The sequence below is a fragment of the Lissotriton helveticus genome, chromosome 6, assembly GCF_964261635.1.
Source record: "Lissotriton helveticus chromosome 6, aLisHel1.1, whole genome shotgun sequence".
Lineage (NCBI taxonomy): Eukaryota > Metazoa > Chordata > Amphibia > Caudata > Salamandridae > Lissotriton > Lissotriton helveticus.
The window spans coordinates 1,156,877,379-1,156,903,864 of NC_136067.1; the positions used below are offsets into that span (position 1 = coordinate 1,156,877,379).

General features: G+C 47.0%; 1 protein-coding gene across 1 annotated transcript in view; it reads right to left on the reverse strand.

Moving 5' to 3' along the window:
- The window catches only part of LOC144763334 (uncharacterized), a 414,265-nt gene extending 389,356 nt beyond the window's left edge, over positions 1–24,909 (reverse strand). Inside the window, exon 1 of the mRNA XM_078648822.1 lies at positions 24,736–24,909. Coding sequence (XP_078504948.1) covers positions 24,736–24,762 — 27 coding nt within the window. The 5' untranslated portion in view covers positions 24,763–24,909. The remainder of the gene's footprint in view (positions 1–24,735) is intronic.
- Positions 24,910–26,486: the final 1,577 nt, after the last annotated feature.

A 26,486-nucleotide genomic window follows, 5' to 3' on the forward strand; every position in this document is an offset into this window, starting at 1 on the left:
TGTGACAGGCCCTATGAAGGTAGCTGTGTCAAAGGTGCTCTCAGTCCAGGATTTACTGGGCAATGATCTTGAAGCCTATACGTGGTCAGAGGTGGAGAGAGGACTCCATATGAAAATATTGGAGCTCCCTGAGTGGGTGTGTGCTGTGACTAGGTCACAGACTAGCCTGAAGGAAGGGGATGGACACTTGGACCCTGGAACAAAGGGCGAAGCATCCAAAGACAAGGTTACTGGGCCTGGTCAGCCAGCCCATTGAATTCCAGAGGTGCAGGAAGTATATAACCCCGATGGGGAGGATCTGGCCTCTGAGGGAGGGACTCCATCCCTGCCAGAGCTGTCAAATTTGGCAGAACTGACAGCATCAGGTGGGCCCTCAAGAGAAGAGATCATTCAGGGACAGAGAGACTCCCACCCTTGAGAGCTTGAGGCACATTGCCTCTAGGCAAGAGGAGGGGAATGACAGTGGGTTTCACACTATCTACTGAGAAGATAGACTGCTTCATACTGAGGCCAGAAATCTCAAGGAGGGGGCCACCAGTGGTTTGGTGGTACCCCAGAAGTACAGAGAGTGTACCCTGACTTTGTGTCATGATATCCCTTGGCAGGACATTTGGGCCAGACAAAGAAATGGAACAGATTGGTGAACCATTTATACTGGCCCTATACGTCTGAAAAGGTAAAGGAGTTGTGCAGCTCATGTGTCACCGGTCAGGCCAGTGGCAAGGTAGGGGGCAAGATCAAGGCTCCCCTAATACCACTGCCAGTGGTTGGGGTTCCATTTGAAAGGGTGGGGGTAGATATTGTTGGTCCCCAGGACCCACTTACTGCATCAGGGAATAGGTATATCTTAGTGGTAGTGGACTGTGCCACTAGATACCCTGAAGCAATACCTCTTAGTACCATTGATGCTCCTTCAGTGACTAGAGCACTACTTGGTGTATTCACCAGAGTGGGTTTTCCAAAAGAGGTGGTGTCAGATAGGGGCACAAACTTTCTGTCCAGCTTTTTGACTGCTATGTGGGATGAGTGTGGTGTCAGCTACAAGTTCACTACCCCCTATCAGCCACAAACAAATGGTCTTGTTATGAGTTTTAACAAAACCCTGAAGGGCATGATAAATGGGTTGTCAGAAAAATTCAGGAGGAGATGGGATGTTCTCCTCCCATGCCTACTGTTTGACAACAGGGAGGTGCCACAGAAAGGGGTTGGTTGGAGTCCCTTTGAGGAGTTGTTTGGAAACCCTGTGAGGGGGCCATTGAGCCTGCTGAGAGAGTCTTTAAAGAAACCTCTTAAAGAAGCAAAGGACAATGTGCTTGATTATGTGCTAGGCCTGAGATCTAGAATGGCAGAGTACATGTACAAGGCAAACACGAAACTGGAAGCCAACCAGGAGCTCATGAAGCACTCGTATGGTCAGAAGGCTACTATGCCCGAGTACACTCCAGGACAATTGGTGTGGGTGTTGGAGCCTTTGGCTCCCAGGGCCCTCCATGACAAGTGGAGTGGGCCCTATCCAATCTTATAAAAGAAGGGTGGGGTTACCTATTTGGTTGACTTTGGCACCCCCATGAACCCTCATAGGGTCCTGTATGTGAATAGATTGAAACCCCAACATGACCGGGCAGATATTGTAGGAAGGTGGATATCTGACTATATAGTTACCCCAACTTTTTGCCTAGTGTTTAGCTGGTTTTTAACTTAGTTGGAATGGGATCCTGCTATTCAGGGCCCAGGCTATCTGCTCTCTCTGTAAAATGGACTCCATGTACTTTAGGTACATATCTAATTGGATATTGGGTCACCTTGTGAGCCCCTGTATGGTGTACCATAGGTACCCAGGGCATAAGTGCATCCAAGGCCTACCAGGGGCTGCAGCATGTGTTATGCCACCCCTGGCTGGCCATCCAAACTGACACAACTAGCTGATCAGTCAGCTGGGGCAAGGTCATGTAATCACCCCTTGCTTAGGTATAGTATTCCTATACCTACCATTATATATAGACACATATATACCTATAAGTCACTCCTATGGCAGGCCTTAACAATCCTGGAGGCAGAGTGCTTGGTTTTATGTGAGATGGTGCTCTAGCATGAGCTGAGCCTGTCTGCAGCTTTCGGAACCATGTCCTTATAGCTGTTCTATGATATAGCCATACCATATACTCTTTAGTGCATTATAATCCTCGCGGTTAATGCTAACTTTGGTTTGGCTTTATCAAAACATGTTGTGTAAGGTGTCATACGCCTTGGAATACTACCCCCCCCCCCTTGGAATACTACCCCCTCGCCAGTTCTGGCGGCGGGGGTAGCATTCCACCCTTCTAGAGGGAGAAGACATGTAGTTGTAGCTTTACCCGGTTAAAGTGAAACAGAGCCTCAGCATCACAAAATGGATGCTGCTGCCACAGACACGAGTCTGGCCTCCTGCTGCTGGACGAAACTCCGGCAGGGGAGGTCTGGACAATAGGTTTCCTGTCTTGGGAGGTGCTGGCACCTCCCCAGACAGCCTGTAGTGTATTGGGCCAGGGTGGGCTGAATGAAATGAGACACTGCCTGAGGCACACAAGGTGCTCCATGCAAAGCCCGGTTCAAACCAGTTGCTGGGGCACTCCAGCCCCAGCTCTGGCGAAAAACTGGACAAAGGGAAAGGGGTGGACCTAGCAGGTAATCCAGCCCCTTAGATTAGTATACAGCTAAGAGCTGAGTCTAGAGACTTTAGATTATCCTGAACTGAAACTCTGAAACGAAACTCTGGACCTTCGACATTCTACTGCAACTAGAAGACTGAAGAATCTCCCTTGTGGTCAAGGAGTGACCACCCTGTGCAAACAGGCACCACCAGTAACTTGCGGGTTTGCTTCGTCGACGCTCCAACCGGATCCAGACGACCTAGCGACGCAGTCTCTGGACTTCCAGACTTCTCTGACTCCGACCCACATCCACAGCAAAGCTGAGACCCGTGGCGGACACAAGAGATGTGGGACCGGACATCCTGCAAAACCTGCTTTTTGCTAACTGTGCAGCTTCTGAGGCGTCCTCGAAGTTGTGCATTGGGGTTTGAGAAGCCCCAACCTCGAGCCGTAAGTGCACTGAAGCTCAGCCCTCCACACTCCATGATTGCCGCGTGGGGCCTGTGCCTGCATTTCTCCTCGACGCGTCTTCGCGGTTGCTAGCCCGTTGGCTAGTGGCCCTCCTGAAGACATCACCTTGAAACAACACCGCTTGCTTGGTTGCTCTGGGCTTGCTCCTGCTTTCCTGTAAAGGGGAAGCTCCCCAGACCTTGCTGGTCTGAGCAAGAAGCCGATCTTCCCTTTTTGCGTGGGTTGCCTTTGCCAGGGCTTGTTGACTCCAATCCGGACGCCGACACCGCCAACAGCGAGATACTTCGTGGGACAGTCCGTATCCAGCTCCTGGTCGTCGTCGACACCTCCTGGTCGACGTGGCTGCAGAGACGAGCTTCGCATCTTCACCTGTTGCATATAGACATCGCCTGGTTCCTTCCTGGTTCATTCCCGGTCACTGGCAGGTGACCCAGACTCTGTCCCCTCTGCTTTCAGGTTTTTCGCGACTCCGATCCACCCTTGGATCCACCCGGACATCTTCCTCCTGTTCGCCTGCAGCATCTTCTTGCAGCTCTCCATAGGATTCGACGACGAAACCCGACACGACTTCACACCTATGCACCGGGCTTCCCTGGGTGAGGTAACTCGAGTACTCTGGTGCTCCCGTGGGTAGTAACTATCCAAGTGTCCTAGTTTAACAGGGTTTTCCCGTGGTCCATCCGGAAGTGTCCTAAATCAATTACTTTGTGACTTTTACGTTCCCATTGACTTTCTATGGTAACCCGCGTGTGTGTTTAGACACTGCACATGCGTCCTGTGGGTCTCCTACTCCCAATCCTTTGGTAGTGCTGTGTAGCCCCAGCGATTCTCTAGGCCCTTGGCCTATTCACCTTTCCTGAAGTGGTTCTTATACCACTTCTTTAGTATATGGTTCGTGAGGCCCCTAGGGCAGAATTGTAATTGTGCAACTTATAGTATGCTTATTGAGTAACTTGTGCTGTATCTCGAACTCTGACCTCATAAAGAGTGCAGAGGGGCTGTGTTAGTAATAAATACATATATATTTGATATATACCTTGTGTGGTGTCCTTTCATTTGGTATTCAAGGGATTATTATTGGTAAAACAATTGGCTTCACATGCTCTCTGAAGTGTTAGCCTAAGACTGCTTTGTCCATGCTACCACTAGGATAGCTGGTCTATAAGGTTGACTTTACAACCATCACCATAAGGGTTGTTTGGACATGTGCAAGGTGCTCACTAGAATAGTGAACATCATATACCAGGCCAACTTCTCACAGATATGACCATGTTACTGGTCACCGATGAGGGAACTGAGCATGTGCCCGACCTCATCTCTACTAATGTGCAAGAAGGGTCAATGGAAAGAGTTGTATTCTCTCCCATGTTGACAGACCAACAGCACAGAGACTGTAAGCAAATGCTGGAGCAGTTTGCTGGCCTGTTCTCTCTGATCCCAGGCATCACCGAGTGGTGTGTGCACTACATTGACACTGGTTACAGCCTACCTGTCAAAAATAAACTACAGGTTTTCAGACCATATCAGAGCAAGGATTAAATCGGAGGTTGCTAAGATGCTGGAATTGGGGGCAATTGAACCGTTTGAGAGTCCATTGGTCAGTTCAGTGGTGCTGGTACCTAAACCCAATCATCAGGGGGGACCCAAGGAGTTAGGTTTCTGTGTGGACTACAGAATGCAGTCACAAAAAACTGACGCTCACACTATACCTAGAGCTGATGAGCTCATTGACAGGTTAGGGTCTGCTAAGTACCCGAGTACTTTTGATTTGACTTACTGGCAGATTGCCCGCATTGATGGAGCAAAGGAGGGTTCAGCATTCTCCACACCAGAGGGACATTATCAGTTCAAGGGAATGCCTTTTGGCTTACATAATGCACCTGCCACCCTCCAAAGGTTGGTGTACAGGGTCTTGTCTGGGTTGTAACAGTAGCAGGCAGGCAGGCAGACTATTAAAGCGAGTAAGTGTCAAATAGGGCAGAGTTCTGTGATGTACCTGGGCCACTTGGTAGGTGGGGGCCATGTACAGCCTCTCCAAGCTAAAATCTAAACTACTTTGGATGGGACAGCTCCTGTTACCCAGACTCAGGTCAGAACATTCCTTGGACTGACAGGGTATTATAGAAGGTTTTTTTCAAAATTATGGGGCCATTGTGGGACCCCTAACATAACTCACTTCTAAGAAGAGGCCCCAAAAGGTGTGTTGGAGCCCAGAGTGTCAGAAGGCTTTTGACACTTTGATAGCTGCTATGTGTTCAGCTCCAGTGTTGCTGGCCCCGGACTACACAAATTAATTTGTGGTTCAGACTGATGCTTCGGTGTAGGAGAGTAGGATCTGCTTACTATGGTTACCCCCACTTTTTGCTGGTGTTTCACTGTTTTTCGACTTTAGTCTGGCTGGGGCCCTGCTATTCAGGACCCCAGCCTAGCCTAGCTGCTTCCTCTCTAAAATGATTGCATGTACTTTAGGTACACTCCAGATTGGTTACTGGGTTACCCTTGCGAGTCCCTAGTATATGGTACCTTAGGTACCAAGGGCATACGTACCCCAGAGGCCTACCAGGGGCTGAAGCATGTATTATGCCACCACTGGGAAGCCTTACAAAATGACACCACAGGTCTGCTACTGCAGCCTGGATAAGGTGGTGCATGCACCCCTTACTAAGATATAGGTTACCTATATCTACCTTGAATCACGGACATATAAATCTATAAGTCACTCCTATGGCAGGCCTAATCAATCCTGAAGGCAGAGTGCTTGGTATTGTGTGAGAGGGTGCCCATGCATGAGCAGGATCCCTCTGCAGCTTTCTGAATCCATTCTCTGAGGTTGTTCTGTCATGCAGCCAGTCCATATACTCTTTATGCATTATAGCCTCGCGGTAAATGCTAACTTTGGAATGGCTGCATGGAAACATGTCGTGTTTGGTGTAAAACACTATGGAATCCTACGCCCCCCCCAGCCAGTCTTGGCGGCGGGGGTAGAATTCCACCCTTCTAGATGGAGAAGACATGTACACACTTACCTGACCGGTAATAGTTTAAAAGAGCCCCAGCATCACAAAATGGATGCTGCAGCCACAGACATGAGTCTGACCGCCTGCTGCTGGACGAAACTCCAACAGGGGAGGCCTGGATAATAGGTTTCCTGTCACTGACAGACTTTAGAATGCTTTTCAGACAGTGCTGGGGGCATACGTCCCTGTGCATACCCCAGTTCAAATCGGTTACAGGGGCACTCAGCCCCTGCTCTGGCGCGAAACTGGACAAAGGGAAAGGGGTGTAACCACCCCCTCCCTGGATCTTCCCATAGGTGGGTCCCCAGAGTATGTCCAATCCCCTAACTTAGTATAAGTATGGTACCCCAGTCCTTAGGACTGCAGATTACACCTGGACAAAACTCTGCAACATATATCCTGGAACTTCCACGACTAGAAGACAGAAGAATCTCCCTTGGGGCCAAGGAGTGACTCCCCTGCTCAAACAGGCACCAAGAAGCATCTTGCCGGTCTGCATTTCCGAGGCTCCTGCTGGACTCTGAAGTATTTGCGACTCAGGACACGGACTTCCAGACTTCTCAGAGGCTGACACGAGATCCCAGCAAAGCTGAGACCTGCAGCCCTCACGAGTGAAATGGGAACGGAACTCCTGGACACAGTGCACATTTGCTAGTGCATTGACTTCCCGAGCTTTCCCGAAGTTGTGCATTAGGCTACTTGTAGTCCAAGCCCCGAGCACCATCTGCACCAAAGTATGTGGGCCTACACTCCACGGAATTTCTGTGAGCCCGCTTCTAGCATTTCTGCTCGAGGTCCCTTTGCGATCCCTGGTCCGTCGACTGGTGGGTCCCCACGAAGGTAACTCTTCTTTCCTTTGGGCTTCCTTGGTTGCTCCAAACGTGCCCTGACTCCCTACCAAGAGGTGAGTCCCTCAGACCTTGCTGGTCTGCACCGAAGCCAACCTTTGCTTTCTGCGTGGTTTCTGTTGCCAAGGCTTGTTGGGTCCAGAAACCGACACCGCAGCACTCGACATCCTTCGTGGGACAGCTCGAATTCAGATCCTGGTCATACTCAACGCCTCCTGGCCCTCGTGGCTGAAGAGTCAAGCTTCGCCTTCTTTACCTGAAATCACCCAACATCGGTGGGCATCTTCTCATCGCCTTCCTGGTCACTGACAAGTGACCCAGACTCTGTCCCCTCTGCTTTCAGGTTCTTCACATCTCCGATCCACCCTTGGATCCACCCTGACACTTCGTACTTGGTCGCCTGCAGCATCTTTCAGCAGCTCGCCATAGAAAACGACGATGAAACCAGATCCGAAAAGACACCTATGCACCCGGCTTCCCTGGGTGAGGTAACTCGAGTACTCCGGTGTTCCCATGGGTGTTGACTCTAGTACCTCCTAGTACTGAAGGGGTATGCTCCAAGTCCTCTTCTAAGTGTCCTTAATCTTTAAAATTCCAACCGCTACTTTCCCCATAGAAGTCAATGGTGATTCGCAGCTGTGTTTAGAAACTGCAAGGGTCCCCTGTGTCACTACCTTGGGTGGCTCCAGGTGGCCCCAGCGGTTCTAAAGGCTCTAGGCCTTGTATTTATGTCAGTCATGGTTCTTATACCACTTTCTAAATATATGGTTTGGTACGCTCCTAGGGCTCAACGTATATTGTGCTAATTTACTGTGTGCTAAATAAGTTTACTGAATGTACTTTTGCCTCTAGCCTCATAAAGAGACTAGAGGGATGTGTTTAGAATAAATACATATATTTTATTTATATACCTGGTGTGGTGCTCCTTTCACTTGGTCATTCATGAGATTATAGACTGGTAAAACAAGCTGCTTTGCATTCCTTCAAGACTTAGCCTGAAGGCTGCTCTCCACAACTACCACTAGGATAGCTTCAGGGCTTTAAGTGGGAAAAAACTGGGGGTGCTCTAAAAGGGGCGTGGCAAATTTCTTAAAGGGGTGTGGCCTATCCGAGTAGGGGCGTGGTCTAAATCAAGATAACTAGCATTGTGTGCTTAAGAAAATCATGCTCAAAGCGACGGGAAATCCTGAGAGAAAGTGTCTCTCTTCAAATGATTTCCCTTCCTGCTACAATGACGTCACGCCTTAAGCAGTGCGGGCGCATGCTCACCCAAAACACCAACAAAAACTGGAACGTCTGGTCACCCTACCTTTGACCTTTGAGGCCTGAAAATAGAGCCCCTAGGGACCCGTTTCAAGGCCCCCCAAACAAAACTGGGGGTGCTCAGACCCCCACAGACCCCCCATCCCACTTAAAGCCCTGGATAGCTCTCTATATAGGATTGTCTTTAAACCTACCATCAATAAGGGTTGTGTCAACTGGTGCAAGGTGCCCACTAGAATAGTGGATAGCATATGCCAGGCCAACTTCTTCCATTCGGAACAAGGGATTGGGGCAGTGTTGTCGCAGCTACATGAAGAGGGCCTTCCTCAGTCAGTTGTCTTTATTAGCAGGCGACTTCTTCCCAGAGAAAAGAGGTGGAGTGCCATTGAGAGAGAGGCTTTTGCTGTGGTTTGGTCCCTGAAAATGTTGAGACCATATTTGTTTGGGACTCACTTTCATGTTCAAACTGACCACAGGCCTCTCAGGTGGCTCATGCAGATGAGAGGGGAGAATCCCAAGATGTTAAGGTGGTCCATTTCCCTACAGGGAATATCATGTTATGTTAAGGTATTTGTAGAGCGCATGGCTGCCCCAGCAACGGGGCCTCCCAGCGCTAAGATGAACACCAAGTGAGACGAGAGAACAGAGGAGAGATTAGCATTGGGTGAATAGCCATGTCTTCACCAGCCTTCTGAAGGTAAGGTGGTCAGGGGTGCTGCGGATGTGGATGGGGAGGAAGTTCAAAAGGGTGGGAGCCAACACCCTAAAAGAAAGCTCGCCTGCTCTGGCCGTTTGTATCTGAGGAACTCTGGCTAGGAGCAAATCTGCCGAGCGCAGCGTGCCTGTGGGAGCATAAATCACTCAAGATTCTAGGGCCGATACCCCCCAATATTCTGTGGGTGATGCACAGCGTTTTGAAGTGCATCTCTGTTCAAGAGGGAGCCAGTGAAGGCGACAGAGGAGGCTGGAGATATGACAGTGTTTAGGGAGGGCAAAGATTGGATGAGCAGCAGCATTCTGAACATACTGCAGCCTTTTAACAACGGATTTGTTGGCTCCCAAGAGAAGCACATTACAGTAATCTAGTCTGGCAAGAACAGAACATTTGACGATCAGTTGACGAGTCTTGGAGTCAAAGAGACCAAGTATAGGTTTGAGGCCCAGCAACAGTCCAAAACATTTCCCTGCCACTGATTTGGCATGGGTTTCAAAAGTGAGATCACTGTCCATCATTTTGCTGAGGTTTTTCACCACCGGTTTAGGTATGGGGGAGCTCCAAGAGCAGGAGGCCACCATTCATTGCCACCAAGATGGTAATCTCTGCCTACCAGAAGGATCTCGGATTTGGACGAATTGAGCTGCAAGTAGTTAGCAGCCATCCACTCCGAGATTACTGTCAGATCCTGTCTAAATGTCACCATATCCTGGCTGAACTTTACAGTGGAACACAGACCTGGGGTTTCCCAAGCAAATGTGGATGGACTTTCAACGTTTTTCCACTTATCTGATGAAGACTACCAGGGTGTAGGTTAGTAACCCATCACCTTTCGTTGGGGGGGGGACTATTTTGCAAAGTCATCCTGTGCCCTGGACACCCACCAACTTTTTGCTGATTGGTACTGGTGCTAAATGACTGACTGACTGACTGACCCCCGGGCTCTGCTTAACCAGGGCCAGTGCTACGCGGAAAATACTTAGAATACAGTGAAAACACCTACAAACACTAGGGTAAACTAAGGGTTGGGGTACCCCTGTGATTGGCATGACCTACCCCATAGGGCTCTAGTTTATATTAGGGCATGGTAGTTTAGAGGCCAGCAGCCCATTTCTGCACTTGTATGTGTGCACTGCTGAGCCTGAGGTCAGTTTAAAAGTAGCACTGTGCAGCAGTACTGCTTTTAAAAAGTAAATAGTGCCCAAACTCAACTTTTAAGTTTGGGGCACTTAAACATGGATAACCTACAATGTTTGGGCATATTATGTGCCCCCGGGGTCTCACCTAGGTGTCCCAGGGGTAGGGGTTCAAGTATTTATAAAGTTGACCATTATAAAATGAGTTTTATATGCCCTGGGTTAAGTGAAATTACACATTTCACTCCCCACATGGTGATAAAGTAGTGCTCAAAATCGACTTTGGTAGTAGGAGCACTGTGGAGGGAGGATCTGGAATATTTCTGCACATTCAGAACCCCTAAAGTCTCTTCTAGGTATACCAGGGGTGGGGGTCCTGTAAATATAGGCAGAGTACTTATAAAATTATTTTTATACGCCCAGGTGCTGGAAAAATTGCCCAGGCCATTTTCCCATGGCAAACCCCCTTCCACATAGGTTAACAAAGGAGAATGTTATTAACTAATAACTCGATAGGAGAAGACTAACAGTAATATTCAAAGACTTCCTAGAATTGTATTAATAAATCCAACAATATGATATTGTTGAATTTCTCCTACAATGATACACAATAAGTTACAAGACGTTCTTGCTTGTAAGTCCAAATTAAGCCTTAAGTCCAAATTCAGCCTTCCAGTGGTCTGACCTGATTGGTCAGAGTTAAGGGGATTAGCCGGACTTCTTTGAAGAGGTGATAAAGGGAAGGGTCCTGTTGCACAGGAATGCCAGAGCAGGGGGAGGAGTCATAAACAATGGACTCGAAGGGAAAGGGAGGACCCCAGTGTCATTTACGACTTTACCCTTGTGAACCCCAGCCAGATGCTAGGATTAAGGAAGGAATGAGCAGATGCAAGGGGGAGAGACTATGGAGATTAGCCATTTAAGGGGTGTGTTTAGCCAGCTCTTCCCTCCCTGCTGGAAAAATCAGCCATTATGAATTTGGAAGAATTAGTGCACTCTGGGACAAAATAGTGCCACACTCTGCAGGGAGTGGTCAGACCTTTGGGTGGTACCCTGCAGCCCATTGGACAGGAATGACATCCTGCTTGACCCAGAGACGTTGGAATTAGTATCTGAGAAGTGCAGAGCCCCTCAGATCTGCTGCTTGAAACCTAAGAAAGCAAGACGGCCATGCTGGAAGTTTGATGTGCATTTGTAAAGTCCTGCACACTGAAGATTGCACCTTCTGCACCATCTGCAACTACAGCCTGTGGATTACTTTGTTGTAAAAGGACTAAAGAGTGGACTCCCTGCAAGCTACAGGTTAACAGAGCTCACCTGTAACATCACCACCAAGAATCCTCAACCTGTAGAACTGCCAGTGGATTTGTAGGGGTTTTGTCCGAGTGGATTGTGGGAACTGAAGTCCTCAACTTTCAAGGACCATCTTGGAGCTACCAGACCCTTGGAGTAAGTTTGAGACACCTTGGGACCATTGGGGAACTTCAGGAAGAAGTTCAACAAGTTTGGATAACTTTGGAGCAACTTTGGAAAAAAAAGCTCCATAAGGGGACAGACTCAACCTGGCCAGCCAAGCTGCCTGCCTTCAACCACGAGCCGGTCTGCCGTCCAGGTTTATCCCTCTGAAAAGCTCCGTAGGTCCTACTTCCAGAGTTTGACCGGGAGTAGAAGAAATGTGAGGCCGGCGAACCCTCACCGAATCCTGCCTGGTGACGCTCATCGAGGGACCCAGCGAGAAAAAGCTCCGTAAAAGTTTCTAAGTCTGAACGAACAAAAGGTGACCGGGAGCAATCGCGAAAGCCTTTAACTGTGTGTCGGCCTGGATCCTTGGTTTGCCCCGCTGGAACGCTCCAGAGGTCAGACTTCCATAAGTTTTTAATTTTTTTCTTAAAACAGATTTTATTCATCAAATGACACATATACAGCAGGGCTCAGTAACCCAGAGACATCTGCACAATAACTGCAATGCATCCTGACTTTGATTTTTCAATGATAAGATCCAAAAGAAATGGAGAGCAATACAGATGAAAAAAAAACATACGCAAATCCCCGCCCAACACCCCTCCACCCCCCTGGTCGCACTAACAGCCTCCCACATAACACCTAGCTGTGCCCTTGCACCACCACCATACGTTCCAATAAACGAAAATGAAAGAAACTACAGCTTGCACCAGCAGGATAATATTAAACTGGATGGATGGGCCCCGCCGCATCATCCAGCACCAGTAACAAGCCCAGTAGTCAGCCCACCACTTCCAAACCTTATAGTGTTTCTGTGGGCAGCCACTTGCGGTGAAAATAGGGAGTTCCAAGCCCATACAGAAGTCTAGTCCCTTCTTCCAGACCGACACCGAGGGTGGCACCGGTGCCTTCCATGCCCTAGCAATGTCCCTCTTCGCCAGAGTAAACCCCAGCAGCATAAGATGGCGTTTATAAATATTACCCCAAATCCCTTCCATGACATGCAATAGCACCAATTTCGGCAAATGAGGCAGGTCCCAGCCAAACACCTCCGACAGGCAGGTTAGCACCCCCTCCAGAACCATGTCAAGGAGAGACAATGCCAAATTGTGTGCATCAGGGTCCCCCTCCCGCTCACATCTAAAACATATAGGGGAGGCCACCAGACCCACCCTCCAAAACTGGACCCGCGTGAAATAGACCCTATGAAGATATTTGAACTGGACAAGGCGCAGGTGGGTCGCTATGGCCGCCCCCTTGGGGAGGCCAGGGCCTCCGTCCAGTCTTCCTCCTCCAATGAGCCAATACCATTTTCCCAAGCCAGTCTTCCTCCTCCAATGAGCCAATACCATTTTCCCAAGCCCCTCTAAGCTTCTGCAGTGTAGGGGAGCTATGAGTTTCTAGGGACTGGTAGATCTTAGAAATGTTATGATCCTGAAGGTCCCCCATAAATACCTTCGCTTCTATTGGGCTGAACTCCGCCAGGGACTCCAATCCCTCCAGACTTGGGGAGAGGGCGTGCCGAAACTGGAGATATTTGAAGAATTGTGTTCTCGGCATTTGAAAATTGTTCTGCAAATCTTGAAAGGACTTCAGGATCGGCCCCCTCATGACATCCCCCGGGGTGGAGATACCAATATTGTCCCAACCACGAAACCCTGCCAGAGTAGCTAATTGTGCCAGGTGGCCATTATTCCATAGGGTGGTTTCCCGTGTCAGCTTATTCCACCACCCCATTCTCCGCAGAGCCTGTAGCCATATTTGGAAAACCACTTGAGTCTCTGATGGCAGATATCTATGTACCAGTGCTGAGTACAGTATCACATGTGTAAGGCGAGGTCGCCCATAAGACGCCGTTCCACAGCGTGTGGAGAGGGTCATCTCTGCCCCCATACCACCACTCATTCAAGACCAATAAATGTGAGGCCATGTAATACAACAGTATATCGGAGGTCGCCAGCCCTCCACAGGACGTAAAGAGAAAGCATGTCTGTAGGGCAACTCTCATCGCTCCCACAGCCCATAGAAATTGACCCAACGCTGCATTGACCTGCCTAAACCATCTAGGGGGAAATCGGATATGGGTGATTCTGCAGTTGATTCAACAAACGGGGAAGAGAGACCATCTTAAAAATGGCAGACAAACCATAGATAGACAGCGGCATATGGGACCATGTCTTAAGATCCTCCCGGACGCGTTCCCAGACCAGAACCAAATTCCTTTCCCACGCCACAGTGAGTGAGTCCGATAAAAACACCCCAAGATACTTCACCCCGCCGGTAACAACCCGAACCGATGAGGCCCAGGCGCCCAGTCCCGATGCATCCCCAAGAGGCCACAAGGTAGGCTTACTGGGGTTCATGTAAAGACCCAAAGACTCCCCAAAGATCTGCATTATCCAAAGCAGCTGCGGCCCCGTCCAGTCAACGTTGGTGAGAAAGAATAAAACGTTGTCAGCGTATATAGCTATACGGTCCGACAATCTGTGCGCCCATTCAACGCCAGACACGTGCGCGTCCAAGACTTCCATAAGTTTGACCGGTAGCTCGTTGCAAGGCAATCCGGCAAGTTCTCACCAAATCAGGACTGGCTGAGAGCTTCAAGAGACCCCGGGACGAAAAGCTTCCAAAAAGTTTCTAAGTCAGAAGTAAAACAACATCGCGGTCTGTCTGAAACTTTGACTTTGGTCTATCACAACCAGATGTCCCAATAAGGCGCTATAGGTTTCTATGTGCTAGAAAGTGCATAATCTTTGAAATTTCATATCTCCGGTTCCCTACATTGGATGTTGTCGTCTTGGTGTCATTTTGAAGATAAAAATATTTCCTATTTTTATCATTTGGGGCTGGATTTTTATTTTGTATTGTGTCTTAATTATTTACTGAAATTGTGTTTTTAAATGCTTTACACACCTGTCTTTAAAGTTAAGCCTGCCTGCTCGCAGTCAAGCTACCAAGGGTTGAGCATAGGAATAATTGTCTAAGACCCATTCTGAGCCCTATACAGTGTTAGTGGCCTTATTGCCAGTGGCAGATATATATTTTCCCCTACCAATCATCCACTTTCCAAGACTATGCCAATACTTGTTTTGTCAGGGTTGACGCAGACTCCCAGCCTAGCCCAGACTGTTGGCCGACCAGTGTCAGGCACAGTATGTGGTACGTCCAACACAAGAAATCCCTGTACCCAGGACCTTAGTTAGTAATCATCTAACGGGCATGAGAACTTCCTGTTCAAGAATCCTCTGTCGTCAGATTCTAGATCTACCCCCTCTATGGTTGCGTATCTATTGTCTCTAATGCCCTACTGTCCATGGCTAAACACTGTTTCCAACTACTACTCGGGGGTTCCCGTGTGTATTCAACTCAACACGACCTATGATGTCAACCCTACTAGGGCAGTACATACAACCACACATAAATAATAACAACAGAAGAAAATAAAGAAAAAAGTGTGGCGGAGCGGAAGGCACCTCACGGGCGAACACCCTCGGGGAAAATTGGTTAGATGTTTACCAATACTCTGCCCCTTTCTCATCATCGGTTACCATTCCATTTCCAGTGAACAAACGTTTCACAACACAAAAAGAATTTAGTGAAAGAAATTAGTGAAGGTGCAGAAAAAAGAGCTCAGAACATCGCTTCTTAGTTTAACACACAGTACAGAGTGAGAATAAAATCAGCAGTCATACCAACTGTACCACTTTATTACTAAATAAGGTATGCACAACTGAATTAAAAAGGCTGGTAGCTTATTATTGCGTACCACTACCTGTAACCAACATGTTTCACTGCACAGTAATCTTATAGCAGATTCATCAGGGTTAGCACTCTGTTACTGCACCAGCGTTGGACATCTTTAAAACAGGAAATTGTCGAGTTGAAAAAAACACACGATTTAAAAATAATTAGAAATAGTTCTGAACCAAATTAGCTCTCAGCACAACTCTCAAAGGTATAAATGAGAATGGGGGTCACATTACCCTAAACCAGCCATGTGCAATCGTACCGGCCGGTTAGGCACTTCTCCGCCTTACTGTAGACTGTAGTATCAATCTGTAAGTGATTCAGATGTAGTCAGTATCGCTCACATGATGTATTCCTCAATGTTAGTTTAAATTTAGAGACAGCCAAGCAGGCGGTCCAAATCACCAAATTATCCTTGTACTGATCATTGTAGTGATCATTACGTCCCTCTGATTTATGCACCATAGAGATCCCACAATCATTAGAACCGAATGCTGTTATAAACACTCGTCTCCATTGTTTATGTAAGGCATTAGTGTCAGGCCACCCTCGTCTCTGCCACGTTCTAATTCATATGGCAAGCCCCTTCTTAACATAAACAGATCTACACGTGTACCCTACAGTTGACCGACCACCACGCGGTCCGTTGTTATGCCATTCTCCTACAATTCACAAAGGCATAGGCTGAAAGAACTGTTACTGCAGCCTGGTCATTATTATCTAGAATCACGGTCCAGATATCAATAGCCTCTGAATTGCCCCCCAGTCGTGTTCGTGAACCACCACGCTAGAGGCATAGCGAGCCCCCACTCAGCCCCCTCCTCACCGTACAGTTATCGTAACGGGACCGAAACTCATCCCAGGAACATGGGCCATCGGGCGCTCGCGTCTTTTAAAGTTTATGCGCGACATCCATTATCGTAGGCTCAGCGCTCACGTGATCGGAATGCCGGTCATGTGATCGTATTCTAGGCGGGGCATTCCCCAAGGCCACCCACTGAATGATTTTCTATGCTCTTTGATGTTAATACGGGGGCCATCTTTGAATCGGCCTATAGCGCGAAAAACGCCTCTGATTTTATTAAAACGGGCTCCCAATATCGATAAAACGGGGTTGACACACCTCCCCGTTCGTTTCTTTTGTAATCCACTGTGGCATGCTTTCAAAAATTATATTTACACAAAATTTACTTTCTAAAATTGTTGTACTAATGGACAACCTTACACAGATCCCAGGTATTGAGTAAAGAACAAACAAACAACATGATCTAGTTTCACACAAGGATAGACTTTACATCCTAGCGAAACCTTTTTATACACATACAGGTATTGTGTTTAAATCATAGCCCAGTTTCGTGTAAAGATATACATCACAACCCGGCGCCGGTCCACTCATACTCTCACTACAAGTGTGCCATACTGGGGGTATTAATAAACACATGGACTAAAGGGGTGTGTATATTTTCGCATGGGCATTACAACAAAGTATCATGGTTTCAAGGTCTAAGCCCACCCCTTGATATCTAAGATGGAAAATACCTTGTACTACTACTAATAGCATTGCCCTCTCTCTACGGGCCTTTCATGCCCATCTCTACCATTTCACCTTACTCTTACTATATGTATCCCGGGGATTACATGCACGGTTGTTCGGCCTTACAGTGTTACGTTATTTCAATTCTTCAGAGGCAAACTTGAACAGTTAATGTTTAACTTTGTTCCATTCCATAATTTCATTTAGTCCCAGCCTGTCACTACCCTCTCTGAAAATCCATTTAGCTTCTTTTGTAATCAAGACTGATTCGATGTTATTCGGGTTGCCTTTTACTACCTCGAGTACTGTCCATGAAAAGCTATGTTTTTCTTGGTGGCAGTGTTGTACCAATTTGGTTGTCAGTTTGCCCATCCTAATAGTGCTTAAATGTTCCTGTATGCGAACCTTAATTTTCCTCGTAGTGAGTCCAATATATTGTAGGCCGCAACTGCAGAGTAGTCTGTAAACAACGTTGGTGGTATTACAGTTGCTAAATTGATTTAGAAACCACTCCTTTCCTGTAGACAACATAACACTATTGCATTTCTTGGTCAAAGGGCATACCGAACATGTCCCACATGGATAGTGTCCATTGGGTACCGTGGTAGATTCATTCCTTACAGGCACCCGCTCCCGGGTGTGGACAAGCCTGTCCTTAAGGTTGCCTGACCGTTTGAAAGCAAACCTCGGTGGTGGCATAGAAAAGTCTTTATTGCTTAATAAATTCCAGTGTTTTCTTATTGATTGCCTGATTTTAGTAGCCATAGGCTCGAAGGTTATCACAATTGGTAGACAGTCCTTTTTCTCTTTGTTGGTATGTTCAAGTAACGCACTCCGTGGGGTATTTAGTGCTCTTTTTCTCGCATTCTTAACCACCTTCTGGGGGTAGTTACGTTGTTCCAGTTTCCTAGTAAGTTCACAGGACTGTTCAACAAACGTATCTGTAGCTGAGCAGTTTCTCCGGTATCTGAGAAATTGACCCACCGGACGGTTATCCCGAAGGGCCCTCGGGTGGTATGAGTTGTACAATAGGAGCGAATTTCTGTCTGTTAATTTTTGATGTACTCGCGTACTAAGCGAGCCTTCCCCACAAGCTTCAATGTCTAGATCTAAGTAAGTAGCCTTGGTACGGCTATACGACCAGGTGAACTTTAGACTTTGGTCCAGTGAGTTTAACCAAGTGAAAAACTCCAACAACGACTCCTCTGACCCAGACCATATGCAGAGCACATCGTCTATATATCTCTTCCAGAGACAGACTCTGACTCTGGAAGGGGTTGGTATCAGGATAGACGATGTGCTCCTCAAACTGGCCAACGTATATACATGCCAGGCTGGGGGCCATAGTGGCCCCCATAGATGTACCAGAGGTCTGCAGATACACTGGAGCTCCCCCAGGGCGCGCGCTGCTGCCACCAGCGTGGCGTCCTGGTGAAGGACACCACTGATGTTTTGAATATCTTGGAGAATGTCCCTCATGATCCTGAAGTACAATGGATGGCAACAATTGATGTCGAGTCATTGTACACGAGCATCCCCCAGGACGCCACGCTGGTGGCAGCAGTGCGCGCCCTGGGGGAGCTCGAGTGGTTCTATGATGTTCCACAATCTTTCGTCATGGAATGTGTAGAAATGGCGCTTACCCGCAACTATTTCATGTACAGAAACCAGCTGTATCTGCAGACCTCTGGTACATCTATGGGGGCCACTATGGCCCCCAGCCTGGCATGTATATACGTTGGCCAGTTTGAGGAGCACATCGTCTATCCTGATACCAACCCCTTCCAGAGTCAGATCTGTCTCTGGAAGAGATATATAGACGATGTGCTCTGCATATGGTCTGGGTCAGAGGAGTCGTTGTTGGAGTTTTTCACTTGGTTAAACTCACAGGACCAAAGTCTAAAGTTCACCTGGTCGTATAGCCGTACCAAGGCTACTTACTTAGATCTAGACATTGAAGCTTGTGGGGAAGGCTCGCTTAGTACGCGAGTACATCAAAAATTAACAGACAGAAATTCGCTCCAATTGTACAACTCATACCACCCGAGGGCCCTTCGGGATAACCTTCCGGTGGGTCAATTTCTCAGATACCGGAGAAACTGCTCAGCTACAGATACGTTTGTTGAACAGTCCTGTGAACTTACTAGGAAACTGGAACAACGTAACTACCCCCGGAAGGTGGTTAAGAATGCGAGAAAAAGAGCACTAAATACCCCACGGAGTGCGTTACTTGAACATACCAACAAAGAGAAAAAGGACTGTCTACCAATTGTGATGACATTCGAGCCTATGGCTACTAAAATCAGGCAATCAATGGAAAACACTGGAATTTATTAAGCAATAAAGACTTTTCTATGCCACCACCGAGGTTTGCTTTCAAACGGTCAGGCAACCTTAAGGACAGGCTTGTCCACACCCGGGAGCGGGTGCCTGTAAGGAATGAATCTACCACGGTACCCAATGGACACTATCCATGTGGGACATGTTCGGTATGCCCTTTGACCAAGAAATGCAATAGTGTTATGTTGTCTACAGGAAAGGAGTGGTTTCTAAATCAATTTAGCAACTGTAATACCACCAACGTTGTTTACAGACTACTCTGCAGTTGCGGCCTACAATATATTGGACTCACTACGAGGAAAATTAAGGTTTGCATACAGGAACATTTAAGCACTATTAGGATGGTCAAACTGACAACCAAATTGGTACAACACTGCCACCAAGAAAAACATAGCTTTTCATGGACAGTACTCGAGGTAGTAAAAGGAAACCCGAATAACATCGAATCAGTCTTGATTACAAAAGAAGCTAAATGGATTTTCAGAGAGGGTAGTGACAGGCTGGGACTAAATGAAATTATGGAATGGAACAAGGTTAAACATTAACTGTTCAAGTTTGCCTCTGAAGAATTGAAATAACGTAACACTGTAAGGTCGAACAACCGTGCATGTAATCCCCGGGATACATATAGTAAGAGTAAGGTGAAATGGTAGAGATGGGCATGAAAGGCCCGTAGAGAGAGGGGGGCTATTAGTAGTAGTACAAGGTATTTTCCATCTTAGATATCAAGGGGTGGGCTTAGACCTTGAAACCATGATACTTTGTTGTAATGCCCATGCGAAAATATACACACCCCTTTAGTCCATGTGTTTATTAATACCCCCAGTATGGCACACTTGTAGTGAGAGTATGAGTGGACCGGCGCCGGGTTGTGATGTATATCTTTACACGAAACTGGACTATGATTTAAACACAATACCTGTATGTGTATAAAAAGGTTTCGCTAGGATGTAAAGTCTATCCTTGTGTGAAACTAGATCATGTTGTTTGTTTGTTCTTTACACAATACCTGGGATCTGTGTAAGGTTGTCCATTAGTACAACAATTTTGGAAAGTAAATTTTGTGTAAATATAATTTTTGAAAGCATGCCACAGTGGATGGCAATAGAAACGAACGGGGAGGTGTGTCAACCCCGTTTTATCGATATTGGGAGCCCGTTTTAATAAAATCAGAGGCGTTTTTCGCGCTATAGGCCGATTCAAAGATGGCCCCCGTATTAACATCAAAGAGCATAGAAAATCATTCAGTGGGTGGCCTTGGGGAATGCCTCGCCTAGAATACGATCACATGACCGGCATTCCGATCACGTGAGCGCTGAGCCTACGATAATGGATGTCGCGCATAAACTTTAAAAGACGCGAGCGCCCGATGGCCCATGTTCCTGGGATGAGTTTCGGTCCCGTTGCGATAACTGTACGGTAAGGAGGGGGCTGAGTGGGGGCTCGCTATGCCTCTAGCGTGGTGGTTCACGAACACGACTGGGGGGCAATTCAGAGGCTATTGATATCTGGACCGTGATTCTAGATAATAATGACCAGGCTGCAGTAACAGTTCTTTCAGCCTATGCCTTTGTGAATTGTAGGAGAATGGCATAACAATGGACCGCGTGGTGGTCGGTCACCTGTAGGGTGCACGTGTAGATCTGTTTATGTTAAGAAGGGGCTTGCCATATGAATTAGAACGTGGCAGAGACGAGGGTGGCCTGACACTAATGCCTTGCATAAACAATGGAGACGAGTGTTTATAACAGCATTCGGTTCTAATGATTGTGGGATCTCTATGGTGCATAAATCAGAGATACGTAATGATCACTACAATGATCACTACAAGGATAATTTGGTGATTTGGACCGCCTGCTTGGCTGTCTCTAAATATAAACTAAATTTAAACTAACATTGAGGAATACATCATGTGAGCGATACTGACTACATCTGAATCACTTACAGAATTGATACTACAGTCTACAGTAAGGCGGAGAAGTGCCTAACCGGCTGGTACGATTGAACATGGCTGGTTTAGGGTAATGTGACCCCCATTCTCATTTATACCTTTGAGAGTTGTGCCGAGAGCTAATTTGGTTCAGAACTATTTCTAATTATTTTTAAATCGTGTGTTTTTTTCAACTCGACAGTTTCCTGTTTTAAAGATGTCCAACGCTGGTGCAGTAACAGAGTGCAAACCCTGATGAATCTGCTATAAGATTACTGTGCAGTGAAACATGTTGGTTACAGTTAGTGGTACGCAATAATAAGCTACCAGCCTTTTTAATTCAGTTGTGCATACCTTATTTAGTAATAAAGTGGTACAGTTGGTATGACTGTTGATTTTATTCTCACTCTGTACTGTGTGGTAAACTAAGGAGCGATGTTCTGAGCTCTTTTTTCTGCACCTTCACTAATTTCTTTCACTAAATTCTTTTTGTGTTGTGAAACGTTTGTTCACTGGAAATGGAATGGTAACCGATGATGAGAAAGGGGCAGAGTATTGGTAAACATCTAACCAATTTTCCCCGAGGGTGTTCGCCCGTGAGGTGCCTTCCGCTCCGCCACACTTCTTTCTTTATTTTCTTCTGTTGTTATTATTTATGTGTGGTTGTATGTACTGCCCTAGTAGGGTTGACACCATAGGTCGTGTCGAGTTGAATACACACGGGAACCCCGGAGTCGTAGTTGGAAACAGTGTTTAGCCATGGACAGTAGGGCATTAGAGACAATAGATACCCAACCATAGAGGGGGTAGATCTAGAATCTGACGACAGAGGATTCTTGAACAGGAAGTTCTCATGCCCGTTAGATGATTACTAACTAAGGTCCTGGGTACAGGGATTTCTTGTGTTGGGTTTTACATTGAGTGGAGGGCTTTCCCTGAGATACCCTTTTTTCCCTCTAAGCTCCCCTTGTTATTGGACAGTATGTGGTACGCCTCATCCCATGCCATCTTTAGGGAACAACAGTGACTCCTCTGCCAAAAGGAAATACTTCTTCTGGCCACCCCCGCATTCAAGGTGGTGAGGAGAGGCATCCTTTCTATGCAACCGATCTCAAATACAGAAATTAAGGGGACATAAAACCTATGCCTTACCTGTTAATTGCAGACTTGACACCTAATGGAGGTGCTTTGCCAGCAGGTGCCCTGGGCAACGTGTTTGCTGTGCCTTAAGGATACAGCAGTCTAGCTTTTCAATTACTTCAGTCCAACAAGTAATCCACATAAAGAGTTTAGGATTTATCAAACAGATCAAATATTTGATAATGCACTCCTTTTTGGGAAAAAAGCCCTTTCAAACAAAACCGATAGTGTTTATGGCCTGAAGTTTAATAGATAAGAAAGCACCGTGATTTAAGTGCTCTCTGCTGTATTGTATTGGCAGAGTAGGACTGGCCTATAGGGCATTCTGTAAGCACAAGTACTGGCAATACAGGTCCGTGTATAGGCTGTTTTTTTGGCTGTTTGTGGCCTGTTTTATGGTGCGGTTGGCTGGTGTTTAATGTTTATTTCCCTGAAATTACCATAAACAGTGCCTGCAGCAAGCACAAATGCATACAGCCTCCCAACTTTCCAAACCACCTATGCAGCTTGTCTTAACAAGTTCAGTCTAGATTTGCAAATATGGCCGACCTATTTAAGCTACCTAATTCTCTAACAGGGAAAAATGTTATGTTGGTGCCCATGCCTATATTCTGTTCAAGTAAGACGCAGACACGAGTACTTATGACCATCTTGAGTGTCACGCAAGAGGCGGCTGTCACAAAACCCCACAGGGACAGCCATACGCTTTTGGGCATTCAAACACTTTGGGAACTATGATCCGGAGTAGAATTGAGGCAGGGGTCAGATATTTAACTACAAAAGGCTCCCCCTCCCCTACTATTTTGGCAGCACCAGAGAAACCAGACACTTTCTACCTTACACCTTCCCTGTGTCTGCCATTGCACTTCAGCAGCCCCATAAAGACAACGGCATTTTCTACCGAGAAAACCCCTAGCCTGGTTGCTCTTCCGCGCCTTTAAAATCATCATCGGCTCCACCCCCTCTGCCTGGGACGACTCCTGGTGGCCTACTTCACTAGGAGCAGCCCCAAAACCCACCAACAACGCACGCAACCTGGGCATCATCCTAGACTCCACCCTCTCAATGACCAAGCAAGTCAACGCAGTTTCCGCATCCTGCTTCAACACCCTCCGTATGCTCCGCAGAATCTTCAAATGGATCCCCCCCCATCACCAGAAAGACCGTCACTCATGCCCTCATCGACAGCAGACTGGACTACGGGAACGCCCTCTATGCAGGAACAACAACCAAGCTCCTGAAGTGGCTGCAACGTATCCAGAACGCCTCGGCACGACTGATCCTCGACATCCCGCGACGCAACCACATCACAACACACCTGAGAGATCTGCACTGGCTCCCCGTCAACAAGCGGATCACCTTCAAACTCCTCATCCACGCACACAAGGCCCTCCAGAACGCCGGACCAGTCTACCTCAAACACCGACTCAACTTACACACCCCCACCCGCAGCCTCCGCTCCGCCAACCTCGCCCTCGCCACAGTACCTCGCACACGAAAAACCACCGCCGGCGGAAGATCCTTCTCCTTCCTCGCCGCCAAGACCTGGAACACTATCCCCACCATCCTACGACAGACCCAGGACCTGTCAGCCATCAGAAGACTCCTCAAGACCTGGCTCTTCGATCAGTAGCAGACACCCCCCCCCCCCAGCGCCTTGAGACCCTCACGGGTATGTAGCGCGCTTTACAAATGCATCTGTATTGACACAGTACATGTGGATTATCAGCATACACTCAGGCGAGTAAATGTATTCTTCAGACCATAGAAACAGTTAGGAGAGCCACCTGCCTCCCGGAATACATTTCTTTGTACTTTATCTAAGAGCCCGGTCGCTGCTTACCTTCGTAAACGAAGCGCTTCCAACCATGCTCTCACGGACTCATAGAACAGAACATTACAAGGGTTAATATTATAGCAACTCAGTAGCACTCGTAATGAACCTTCAAAGGATGAATATTCAAACATGTGACCTCTATGTTGGGTTTAGCCTTTGACGGCAGATGCCTTGACTTCCAGAGCTATGGTACATTGAGTTGTGTTTAACCGTATCGGAACTTTGGGGAAACACATCGTATTTTAACATCACTATTTCACTTCATAACTCGGATTGTGCATATTTATTTAAGAGCCTGTGCTCGAAGATCACTCGCAATTTGTATTGAGTCAATGAAAAATTCCTGGGGCTGACCCTATCCCCTCAAAAATGTTTTGTATCCTACACCCCTGCGGGAAAAACCTAAAGAAAAAGGGCATTTTTAGCCGACAAAAAGTTGGCACGTTGACACAAAAGGACGGCATAGATATTTTTTAAACCAGAGAAGGACGAACGTTACCATTTTTTTATTGGAGGCATCAGATCAGGCTAGCTGTGAACCAATGATCGTGGAGCAGTAAAAAGATCAACGAGGCAAACCAAGATATAGTCGCATCTTCTCGTTTGTGGTGAGCTACCTAGAGCTGCATGAAACGGACGCAATACTCTGCAATAATCATGCCTTACCTCTTCTGAACCCTGCCGGCGGGGCATTGCTCTGGAACGACTTTGAATGGATTCCCTCTTGATCTACGTTGCAATAACGACGATAGGTCCTGCCTTAAACTAACGGGAGGGGGATGATGGTAACATTAAACACCAAAAATTACCTTTCTTTCAAATAAAGAAGACTGTGTCATATTGTTTATAGTGCACATGCTCAAAGCCAAAACACCGTCTCTCGCGCATGCGCGCTGACAAGAAAGTGCGCAGTAAGGAGACACTAATAACAAGTCCGCTCACAGCAGAGCTGTCCGGTTCTCCTTTTTAGGGCGAGACTAGCGAAAGCGCGCATGCGCTTCTCGTTCTGCGAGATTGCTTGTTGTAAGCAGAGGTGCAACTAGAGCTAATTTTCGGGGAGCCAAGAAACGATTCGGGTGGGGGGCTAATTCTTCCAGCAATAGGTAGAGTGGAGGTGCAGGGGCTCTAAGAAGGGATGAAAAAACAATAAAGCCTCATTATTAATTAATCCACATTTGTAAAGCGCACAATCACCCGTAAGGGTCTCTAGGCGCTGGGGGCCGTCGGGAAGATTAAGCGAGCTATTGCCCAGAGTCACATGGTGCTGGGCAAACCTGCCGCCGGAGCCGGGGATCGAACCCTGATCCCCAGATTCCAGCGTCAGTCGCCCTGGCCGCGGCGCCACATCTCTCCCATTAACGAGCAAATGGTCTTTTAAAGACCTGTGAAGTACTCGGCTGTGGCTTTGTGTGTGCCCAGGAAGCTGTCTCAACCTGGGCTGCCACACACAGCGGGCGTTGCGCGCCTTGTTGTACATATATAGTATTACATTTTCTATGCTTGTTTTCTGTCGCGCTCCGTTTTCCATATGCTTTACTTTATTGGTTGTACCTTCTTGTAATGTATAAATGTGCGTCATACACCGCGTGATGATTCACGCGGCGTATGACAATACTGTTAATAGATATCAACCACAAACCACACGAGCTACTGCTCGTGCATAAACATATTTACTTATGAATGTAATGTCACCCGCGCATGGACGCTTGATCTACGGTTTGCCATTGTAACCGTTGGCTTGCCGATGATCGGACGCTCCATAACTGGGTGGAGTTTTATGAATGGAATAACCTACTTTACCAAATATAATAAAAGAATGATTATTTTATTACATATGGCGACGATTGGGAACAAACTCCACCTTTTCCCACACAAAAAGTGATTTTCAACTCACTTCTACGATTCCGGAGACCCTCCGTCACCTCATCTCGACATTGAATTTTTCGTATTTCCTGTTTATTCGGAGCAAGACCTTCCGCAAGACAAGATTCCCAATAGGTTATTGGAAAATTAAGAGGCGTTCTCTCATTTGCTGGATAAACTTCCTTTTCTCCTAGAACGAACCTCACCTATTGGACGGTTTCAATCGGCTGGTTGAAACACTCATTACCATTGGATTTCCGTTTACCTCACCTTATCTTCGACGTTTAACTTTCAGAAAAACGAAAAGGTAGACGTTTCTCCAGCCTAAACCAAGGTACTGTTGAACAAATATATATATATATAAGAAAAATAATTTCAACGATACACAAGCTTATTCCACAGCATTAATTTAAAAGACTCAAATGCGCATCTTGCATAAGATTGACATTTTCAAGAATTATTCCCGCGTATTGCTACAGCGATACGCACGCTCTTTTCAAATCGCATATTATTTGTTACTCATTACTCCAGCGATACACACGCTCTATTTTACC